Source organism: Verticillium dahliae, genomic scaffold (assembly GCF_000150675.1).
Source record: "Verticillium dahliae VdLs.17 supercont1.1 genomic scaffold, whole genome shotgun sequence".
NCBI classification, from domain to species: domain Eukaryota; kingdom Fungi; phylum Ascomycota; class Sordariomycetes; order Glomerellales; family Plectosphaerellaceae; genus Verticillium; species Verticillium dahliae.
In genome coordinates, this window is record NW_009276921.1 from 1795720 (window position 1) to 1806579 (window position 10860).

At 55.4% G+C, this 10860-nt stretch overlaps 3 protein-coding genes across 3 annotated transcripts in view; 2 read left to right on the top strand and 1 right to left on the bottom strand.

Moving 5' to 3' along the window:
- Window positions 1-938: 938 nt before the first annotated feature.
- On the bottom strand, window positions 939-2214 carry VDAG_00547 (cyclin domain-containing protein; the record flags this gene model as incomplete). Its single annotated transcript, XM_009651924.1, has 3 exons — window positions 939-1649; window positions 1707-1847; window positions 2173-2214. 3 exons carry the CDS (start codon window positions 2212-2214, stop codon window positions 939-941), a joined length of 894 nt encoding a protein of 297 aa, XP_009650219.1.
- Window positions 2215-2533: 319 nt separating this feature from the next.
- Window positions 2534-4477, top strand: VDAG_00548 (vacuolar protein sorting-associated protein; the record flags this gene model as incomplete). Its single annotated transcript, XM_009651925.1, has 3 exons — window positions 2534-3052; window positions 3112-3565; window positions 3618-4477. The coding sequence occupies 3 exons, from the start codon at window positions 2534-2536 to the stop codon at window positions 4475-4477; spliced, it is 1833 nt and encodes a 610-aa protein (XP_009650220.1).
- A 6215-nt stretch (window positions 4478-10692) lies between these two features.
- VDAG_00549 (sorbitol dehydrogenase) overlaps window positions 10693-10860 on the top strand; it is a gene marked incomplete at both ends in the record, with an annotated part of 1532 nt that continues 1364 nt past the window's right edge. Inside the window, one exon of the mRNA XM_009651926.1 lies at window positions 10693-10803. Within this exon, the coding sequence (XP_009650221.1) occupies window positions 10693-10803 (111 nt within the window). The remainder of the gene's footprint in view (window positions 10804-10860) is intronic.

The window sequence follows — 10860 nt, forward strand, 5'->3', positions numbered from 1 at the left end:
AAAAAGATTTTTTTTCCGGAGGGGGGTTTCTACCTTTTTTGTGGGACCAACCTTCTTTTTTTTTCCCTTCTCCCCTCTATGTCTTTTTACCGCCCCTGCCCCCCCCCCCCCCCCCCCCCCCCCCAAATGGGATGCATCGCCCATGATTTGTGCCGTGACCAAAGGTCACCCAAGGGCTTTTTAAATTTCCTTATGAGCCCAGATTTAGACAAGCTGTGCAGAGTTTTTGTTGACAGATTGACAAGAAGATCACCTCAGACGACTTCCCTTCTGCGATAACGGCTTCTTCGTGGACCACAGCCCCGAATAGCAGATTAGAATGAATCCTCGATGTCAAACTTTGTCAAGCCCCCGATGGCTTTAGTTCACCTCGATGTCAGCGGAATGAAGGCATAAACCTCCAAGTCCCTTAGCCCTTTCTACCACATGGATAGAGTCTTTGGCCAATGCGTGAGCCTGACCTGGCATCTACTGTCACCCCGCCGCAATATTACAATAATAGCTGACCCTATGTTGGGTACTTGTGTGAACTTGTTTGAACTTGCGAGGCCACCTGCAGAGACCAACCGAACTCTCGACTTGGTGGAACCATCTGAAGAAACTCGAAAGACAGCATTTGTCCAATCGTAATGCTGGCTTTATCCAGTCTGTGTTTGATCCCAGTTAGCTACCCGATGGATGCCATATAATATGACATTGTCGCTTCTTCAACAACAGGCTTACCTCTACGGAGCTTGGCGGACAAAACCATACCTCCAAGTCGTGGTAGGCCTCTGGCTGCACATCGTGCGACATGGACAGCATTAGACAGCGAACGGAAGGCATCGGCCTGATTTCTCCTGTCGACTTCTTCCCCCACCAGGCCTCCATTCTGCTGTCAGCGCATCGCCAGACTCAGTGTCGTCACAAGCAAAAAGTCGACGGTGATCAGAGGACTGCTACGCGTCTGTCATTTTTGCGTCCATTTTCCGCATCATCTCTTCCTCCTCATCGAGGGCTTTGTCGCCATTCCCAGTATGGACACCCCTCCTCCTCATTTCTTCGTCCACCTTGTCCCTCGTCACCATGCCCTCGCACATGAGACTGGGTAATGTCTCCTGCTGCTGCGTGACCCAGCCTTCCAGACTCCGCATGCCGACCACGAGAAAGCCAAGCTCCTCCCGGTCGACATCAAAGACTTCCCACCACTCGCACTCCGGCATCTTGGCCTCGAGGTCTTTCGCCGCGTTGTATATTGCTGCCGTCGCGAGCGCGTTGGGTTGATGTGTCAGGTAGAGCATCTGTGGTGACAGCAGCGCTGTGTTCAGGTACTCAATCGTGCGCTTGCCAATCTTGCCTTTGGGCAGTCCTAGAAAGTCCAGCGTCTGCAGATATGTCACTCCCAGGGGATGTGGTAGCGACACGTGCGTGTCGAAGGACAAGGCGTAGAGTATGCGCGCCTCGATGGCGAGCATTCGGTTCTTGAAGGCGAAGTATTCATCCTCGGGTTGGTAGTAGGCCGTCGGGTCTTGGTCTGCTGGTGGTTTGCCGCCGTGAAAGAAAGCTGAGCCGGGTGAGAGAAGGTATGCGTAGACATTGGAGAGGTCGCGTTGTGATCGTGGGAAAGAGCCCATCTTGGCGACAAGGTAAAGGGAAGCTGCCGAGGCGTCCTGCGTCTTGTCAGCTCCGGCGCAAACTTGAGAGCAACGCAAGGAGGGTTGTCATACGCTGAACTCGTAGGCCATGGGAGGCTCAACAAGCCAATATCGGGCAAGAATAACGTTGGCTTGGGCTGTCGTGGACTGCGGCAACTCCAGGAGCATGCCGGCAGCCTGTGTCAGGCATTGTGTTGAGTAGAGGATGATGTCCTGGAGATCTGTTGGCAGCGAGCTGAAAGAAGTTCGACGATGTAACTGCGCGGCTGTTGCCAATGAATTAATCATGTGCGCCATGGCTCAGGATATCGAACTCAGCCTGTGACGCTTCTTTCTCGTCGCCGATCTCCAGGTTGTCGCCAGTGGCCTTCAGCTTGCTATCGAATTCACCTTCTCGACGAAAGAACGGGCAAGACGCGACGTCATGTCATTGGCCAAAGCTGTCTTCTCTTCACTATCGGCAAGCGCCATCAGCCGCGCCTGTCGCGCGTCCGGGTTAGGGTCAAGTGGCCCAAGCTCATCCCCACAATGTACCTACCTTGCTTGCCCGACCTTCCAATCCGACCCACTCACTACCCATGGACGACGACAAGCGAGGCGAGGCAGCAGCTACGTAGGCGGAGAAAAGCACCCAGTCGCAAACCAAACACTGTCAAACGCAGCAACGCACCCACGGATTCGTCTCGGGCACTGCGAGGAATACATCCAAAGGACACTCGCAATTATTATCTCGGCTCTTCGAGGCATGAAAGCTACCGCCTGAATACCGAGTACCTGCCCGAGCCATCACGATTATCCCCGCATCTCCCGACTTCGACCTGCCAACCTAAGCCCACGCCATCACCCTTCGTTCGCCCAACGTCCAATATCCGCGACCTCAATCCGACCGAATTTCCACAATGGACTACAGTGCATCAATGCAAGACGATAACCCCGCTGGAGCCTCGCCCTGGGGCAATTCGCCTGCCTCCTCGCCGCGCCAGGCCAAGACGGGCTTCGGCTCGGTTCTAGGCAGCGAACCCCCAGCGTCTCCCTTTCGCTACAATTCCACATCCTCCGGCAATGGCCTCTCTCAAGATCAAGAAGGCGGTTTCGAGAGCCAGGATTCGTTCCGGAGACCTGGTACGGCGAGCTCCGCGTCTGGAACCGATGCCGGCACTGAGGACCTCGAAAGCACCGAGTCGGCACCCGAGAGCCAACGGCAGGAGGCCACGGAACCTGCCGAGCAGCAGCAGCAGCAATGCGGCTCCGACGCGCCGCACCTGCCAGCCGATCAGGAACCTGGCAGGCCGGCGGCGCATGGTCAGCAGAGCCAACGGCCACCGCAACCCCAGCAGCCCCAGTATAAGCTCATCGCAAAGATCACTGGCCTTGAGAGGACCGGAAAGAAGGATCCTCTCTTGAGGTTTGATGTTCATGTATGGACAACCCAATGCTATGAGATATTTTGTCATTGAGCCTTGCTAACCATCGGCAGACTAACAACCCGAGGTTCCGAACCACACAATACCGCGATGTGCGCCGCCTTCATTCCGAATTCGTCAAGCTTGCCGAGCATCTGATCTCTGCCAACCCAGACTCGCTCGTCCCGGCGGTACCCCCGGCGCTGACTTCGGCAGGTGCTGGCACGGACGAGGACGAGAACAGGGTCAAGGCGCTGATGCAGCGCTGGTTCAACTACGTCTGCAGCAGTGACACCCTGACGAGGGATGACGAGATGGTCCTATTCGTCGAGAGCGACTTTGGCTACAGCCCCATGGTAAAGAAGAAGCAGCCCGCTACGGGCGTGCGCCGCAAGATTCTCAAACAGTTCGCTCCGCCTCCTGACGACACGCCAGAGCTTCAGGAGGCTCGGCCAATCGTCAAGCTGTTCTATCTGGGCAGCATGGATGCTGGGCACAAGGTAGACAAGATGGTCAAGTGCCGCCGAGGTGAGTTGGTATTTCTCATATAACAATGTAGCCAGTTACTGATGCGTCTCAGGCCTCGGATTGGCCGAGTCGGACTTTGGAGTCAAGCTCGGAGCGATGAACGTCCAGGAACCACACCCTGGCCTGTCCAACGCCTACCGGAAGCTAGGCAAGGTCATTCAGACCGTCGGCGACTATCACGCCGCTCAGGCAACAGCACAAGCCACAACCATTGGAGATCCCTTCCAGTACCACTCGACTGATGCCTTCATTGTTAAGGAAACCCTGACCAACAGGCAAATCCTCACGCGCGAGTTCATTCAGGCGCAGGAGAACACGCGCAGCAAGCTCAACGCGGCTGACCGCCTCAAAGCGAGCTCTAACGTGCGCCGCGAGAAGGTGGACGAGGCCATCACGGCTCTCGACGACGCACGCCAGAACGAAACCCACCTATATCAGAAGACGACACGCGTGACCCAGAACCTCGTCCAGGAGCGCCGCAAATGGTTCGGACGCACGGCCGCCGACCTGCGCCTCAGTATTCGCGAGTATGTCCTCCGCGAGATTGACGCCGAGCGCCGCACCCTCGCGCTACTCGAGAGCGTTCGCCCAGACATTCGCTCCATTGACGCCTCCGGCGGCCTGAGCAGGCTCGGTCGTGAAGCGCACCCCGCAGTGCGTCGCACGAGCCTGGCCGCCAGCCAAGGCCCCAAGGGCGATGCTTGGAGCGGCGTGCCGAGGCGATCCGAGGTCCACCGCACCCTCTCGAGCAGCGTGATGCCTGGCCTACCTGAGGACGGCGAGGCCGACGATGCGCAAGGCGCAGGTCACGGCAGCGCGGCGGGTGCTCGCGGAAGCCTAGCCGAGGAGGATGACGAGGACCGGATCGATGCGAGGAACGCGGCCAGCCGATTGGCGACGAGCACGTTCTGATAGCTTAGTGCGGTTGGCGGCAGGCAAAATGATAAAGGCGACGGTATGCCCTTGGTAGTGTTGTGAGTGGTCTAGTTGGTGTCGGCGGCAGCAGTGAATTCCCAAGCCTCATTGTTTCTTTACCCCTCCTCTTTACCTTCCTTAGATGGAGTGATTACCATGAGGCCGATTGTTGATTGATGCCTTACGGTAGACGAGAGATTCGCAGGCATGACGTGTTTATGCTGTGTCTGTCATGCTGTGTCTTTCCATGCATGCGTTGTTCGACACACCAGTCTATCTTTCGCCTCACGTATCGAAACGAAACAAGTCAAGACATGTGCTTCCGTCTAACCCGTATCGCAAGCTCCGCATCTCGGTCGCGCAGCGAAAACTATGTCAAATAGGTCCGCGTTCCGAACCTTGTAGCTGGACGAGATATGACGAATGCAGAGGACGAAAAGTATGCCTCCCCCGGCTCTGCCTCCGGGTGCCGGTGGAGGGTATGTGGTAGCAGCCCACGGGCAGGATTGGCTGGTTGGTGCATGTCCGACCCGACCCCCCTCCCTCCGTGACGCACAACAATGCTGCTGTTGCTCTCGTCGTCGGTCGCCTACCTACCCTGCCGTGACACGCAGGTTGCAGCTGGGAGACCGCTTGCGCATGCTGCATGCACAATCTTCCCTTGCTCAAGGTAGGCGAGGTAGGTAGGGAGGTACCCAAGTTATCTACCGCCATAGAGGGTCCATATTGCAACATCGACCGCCTCCTCCTTCTGGAAGAGAGGCACAGCGGCCGCTTCAAGAGGGTACTATGTAATGTGGCAAATAGGGGACTATCACACTGTACCAAGCCGTCACATGCCGCTGGCCACCGTCCTCGGTCTGTTCCGATCGGTATAGATTAGCGGTGAGGGAGGCGCCAAGGATGTGTTGAACGCAGGATGGTGACCTGAAGCACTCTGACCTGAAGCACTCGCCGCCCGCGCAAGAAAACATGGTCGGCTGCGTGGCACTGCACCTGGTGTACCACCCACCTTTCGGTGAACGGCATTTACCCGTTGGCCATGGTTCGGACTGTGCTCTCCCAGCGCCCGAATCGGGAGCTTCCCAGGCCCCAACCGAATACATCAACACTGTGAGATAAGGACGACCAATGATTTGGGCAGATGACTGGGTGGTCTCGGTCAGTATTCGCGCCATAAATACGACTCGTTGATCTATATGTACCCAAGATGTCGGTCAAGCTTTCTCCCAGCAGCATGTCGTGGTACTCGAGCTGCAGCGAGCGACAGTCTGTCATCCCATCTTGTCACAATTGCCAGATACAGGCAACCTAATGTGTTGAAGCTCGACGCCAGCATGTGGCAATCTCATTGACAATAGGTCTCCGCGGCTGGTCAAAACGTCCGTTCCCAAATCGGACTTGCGACCGAGGGAAATCTCAAGCTCGCAGAGTCGTTGAGGAGTGTCAGTTTTCGCCCCCAGGGATGCGTCTATGACTCGACCTTGACTATCAGTTTTTCAAGGCTGCATATCCCTTCACAGGTCTGACAAACGTGTCAGATATGCCAGCGGTGTTGGATCAATCTATCTGACATCTGCAAATCAATCTGACTGCGTGTGTGTCTCGAGCTTGATCCCGGAAACCTGGTCAGGCCTTGCAGTTTGGTTTAGCCTCAATACTGCAGTGAGAATGATGGCCAGAGCTTTCCCTTACGCCTCAGCATATTCTATCGTTGCGTCGTTGACCACACTCAGGCCTCAAACGTCAGAAATCCCCGACTGATTTGAGGTGGATACCATGCTGAAACTGAACGCAGGGCGATGGCAGAGTGTTTACTGGCACAGCGGGTTCTCAGAGCCGGCGGCCCTGGTGCCAATGACAGGATTACGTACCGACGAGCCGGAGACAAAAATATGGCTGTTCTTGGCCTTTGAACTCAAAGAGGGGTTCGAGGGGTTGAAGCCTTGAACCCCAAGAGATTCCCCAAATTAATTCCGTCAAGAATGCTGGCGGCTAATTACTCCTCTTGTTGAAAGTGGAGAAACTCTTCCCCAAGGGCCCAGGGGTTGTGTAAATTGAGTCGATCTGGGACTTTGATCGATGCCGGCTGCCCAAGTTATCATCGGTGTTGATGGTTGTGATCATGGAAGTACTGTTGAACATAATTTATGAGGCATGGGAGCATTGCACTTGTTGTTGCTCAGCAGGCACAACCGCTGTACTGGGGTCATGTTATGATGTGTGGCTCTCACCATGCAGTGCCATATGCGCTTGATGTTACTGCTAGTCAATAACAAAAGCAGGCAAAAGATGCTAGCACATGACCGTACTGCGTCATCTCAATAAGGATCGCTCTGCTATGCTCCAAGTTGGATCACTGGAAGTTCGGAGTACTACATGTAGGTGCTTGGAGCTGGTGTGACAGCTCTGATTCAAGGACAGTAACAGGGTTCGGATGCAGCACCGTGCTTGAAATCCGATTCGCGGGATATTATCTCTGTACTCTTCGGGCGTGGCGACTGACTGGCTTCCTTAGTCGCGCCGAATTCGATAGCAGACGACATGGTTTATCGCCATGACTCGATGTGGCTTTGTTATTGTGTGAAGGCATCGCGGTGACTGAGGGCGGTGCCAGCGACTTCGATAGGCCGCAGGGCAGATCATTCCTAGTCGAGTCCCTGCGCGGGCGAGTTACCATTTCCGAGGCCTCAGGGTCACTCACTCCTTTCTGCAGGACCAAATCGCGGACTCCATGGAGTCATAATGTGTGCGGCGCCGTCGAGGTTTGGGGCAAGATTTATGCAAGCTGCATGGGTAGAGAGATCGTCAGTAAGTACGACCTTTGAATACTCGTCATCTCTTAAGCAAACACTCTTCGAAGCATCAGTTGCACCATAATAACCAGGGCAGGACGTGAGATAGCCTGCGCAATTTGGCCACTCGTGTTACCAGGGGACTGTGGTAAATACAAAGTTGCTTCTTTGAACTTCATTTCCCGCTTGACCATGTACCGTGAAGTGGTGGTCGTCTCTGCCGGCAGAGGGGGTGGCAGCATCCTCAGGGTCCAATATGGTATAATGTACCGTGTAGAACCAGGCTTCGAGGTCGCAAGCTTGGGAGCTGTGCTGTACCTACTGTGCCTGGGTACCCTTATACCTAAGGTAAGGTAAGGTAGGTAGAGACTAGGCTCGTAGGTGGGTTGAACCCTGTAGGTGCCATGTGTAGACGCAGCCATCCTCGGTGGCGGCGTCAATCGCTGTACATGTACACCCGCTGTCCACGGATAAATTGAAGTGGCCCACGATGTTCCCTGGCGAGCATGGCCTGCTGTCATTGTTCCAAGACTGTCCGGCCTGATGTGTGGGGCGGTCAGGGGAGCAGAGGGCTGGACACGACCAGCTCTCCTGTCATCGGCGATGTCAAGCCCTCCAATCTGGCCTTTTTCTTTGGACCACCGTGACCGAGTCGTGCCGCGTGGACGCCCGCTGGTATTGTTGATTGTCGACTAGGTATCATCGATGGGAAGACATCGGGAAGAGAAAGCCCGGCACCTGAGGTAAGGTATCCAAGGTACGGTATGTGCAACTAAATCACCGTCGACGAGTCCTTGGCATACGCCTGGACTATGACCTCAGGTTACCTGGTACATGTAAGGTAAGGTAGGTAGGTAAGGTAGGTGGGTTCTCACAAGGCGGGAGGCAGGAGCTCTCCCACAGCGCACTTTCCAACCCATCCGTTGGCAGGCAGGTACGACTTGGGGAAGCTGGGGCGCTGTCTGGGGTTTTCGTCCCTACTGGAGATGATGGGCGAGTGGGCCAGTCCTGCCTGTTTGGATCGCAAATGCGGTAGGTGTAAAATGCCGGATGGATGGTGATGGTGGCTGCCTTTTGATTTTTTTGCTGACCATGTCACCTCAGATGCCAGGCGTTCTGTCCACAAATTTCACTTTCATAACACTCCCCTTTCGTTTCTCTCGGCAAGTCTTTGCGTTGACACTGACGACATGAACCTACGAGCGCCTGCGATTTCGACTACCCAAGCTCTTTCCGAGGCTATTCCAGGCATACCGGAACACCCTGCGTCCAGCCATGTCGACAGACCATGAAACACGCAGATTCAAGCCATTTCGCGTAGCATGGAGCCAGAGATGCGGCGGCGGACCAGCTATCCCTACATGCCTTGCATCATCGCTAGCTACACCCAAGTCGTCCAAGCCGCTTCGGCTTCCGAATATCTTCTCCATCTGGCCGACAACGGGAGCGCCTTTCATTGCCGAGACGATCAAACTCAGGTCATGTTATTTCGGAGACTTGATCTGCAAGCCTGCTTGCACGGCACCATTGATGGTCATTCGCATGCAATCCCAGCTCAGGCCATGCGTTTTCGCCGCATCACTTCCGTGGCTGGCAAGTCGCAAGTCGCAAAACTTCTTGAACATGGGAGCCATCAGGCACCGATGCCTGATCATAGCTGGTCCAGTATGATGTTGACCATGAAATTTTCGTTCCGCTTCTGTGGTTCTCGGCCCACGTCTACCGTGTCATCTGCGCCCAAGATGGCGCGCTTGAGCTCGTCACCAGCAAACAACACCACTGGGCGAATCAAGCCTCTGCATCGTGCGGCGAACCCATACGGTCTTTCTATGTTTCCTCCTTAAACAAGCCAGTTCTCCTGCTCGTATCAAGCTCTTCACATCTGCAAGTCCAGTTTGCGAGCCAGCCTGTCCCTGGTCGTCGTATTTTCGGGTGTTCTGGCTGACTTATTTCACCGCTTTTCCAGCGTTGCTGTCGGCTTGCCCGGCTAAGACGATGAGCATCTATTTCGCAATGTTCCCAAGCCTGCACACAATATTATTTCACACCTTGTCAGGCAACAACATGGGTTGACCTGACCGCCTCGTAATCGCTCACTGGACGTGTTGCGAAAGCAGTTGTGCGTGTTCTCATCCTGGACTGTTTGACCCGCCCGCCACCAATCGCCGTGCATATCATCATTCGCCTCTCGCATGGTTCCCCTCACCGCAAGCACAAGCACCCAGAAACCCAAATTTCGTGCGTCCCTGCAGCTTGGAGCAAATCTTTTTGTCTCCCGGATTTGGCTGCCTTGGTCCATCTTCAGAACTGGCACATGGGCGAGCCTGGTTGAGGTTGAGCACATGCAAGCCTATGTACCTACTTGGAGAGTCTGGTAGTGCAAGATTCTGGTTCGCACGCCAACAACAGCCATGGCACATGCGACTGACACTTGGCTCCCACCTCCCTGAAGCTGCTTTCCCAACGGCAAGAGCAAAAGCTAAGGTATCATCATGACAAGGGTCCAGCCCTGGCGACCGAAGAAGACCAGCAGGGCGACCGTCCTTTTTACTCCAACGGAAGAAGCCTTGGTTGTACCTTTTACATGGTACTCACTACCTGGGCCATGAAGCTTTCTGCCCCTAATCGACACAGGGCACCAACGATCACCAGCACACGGCAGCACTTACTCCTACATGCCCCTCTCACACTGGCCCGAACGTCGCTGCTGTCCCCCTTTTCTGTTCGATGTATCCGCCATCGCCCCCTGTCGAAGACGACAATTGACCCCGTTCCAGTGCTTCCCCTTTGCAGGCGATGGCCCGAAATTGCACAGGAAGGAAGCAGCGCCTAGCTTGGCCCCGATAACTTGTTGATCGATGACTGGGCCAGACGTGCCGTACTTCGCATGTCACCCCTTCGACGCGCGCAGATGGCTCCGCCTCCCCTTCGCCCAAAGAAGTACCACAAGCCCCGGATACCTTGTCGGCCCTGACGAGATGATTTTCACCGGAAGGGACGTGATGCTCCAGGATACTCGGGCTCAAAGACGTGAGAAGTGGGGAGGGACCGCACTGCGATGCCGCACTCGCACAGCATCGATTGCCCTTCCACCATCCTGTTGTGCCGTTGTGTCAGTGATAAAGGTTCCCTCCACCCTTCAGACTGGCATGTGCTCAACTTTGGTTCTCCTCGAATTCTTCATTCCAAGACGGCCCTGCCACCATTCTGTCATAGCCCCCCAGGCCATCCCACGCCGGTCCGCTCTCGTCCCTTGCTCACCCTCGACGTTTGTCTCCTTTCTCAAGGCACCTCAGCCAATCCCACTGAACCGCCACACCCCAATAGGCAGTCCAACCCAGGGCCCTACTATCCCGACCTCCAGACCCTCCCAGCATCCCACTCCATCCCACGCCGCCAGCGTCATCCGTATTCACAATGGCCCCTGTTGCTACTGAGGAGTTCGCACCAATGCAACTACCCGTCCACAGCTCGAAGCTCTCTTCGATCAGTGCGTCTGTCTTGCATGGACCCAGAGACCTACGATTGGTATGTCGTCTCCCGTCTTTTCCTCCACGTGGGGGTTTAGGTATCGGGTTACACAAG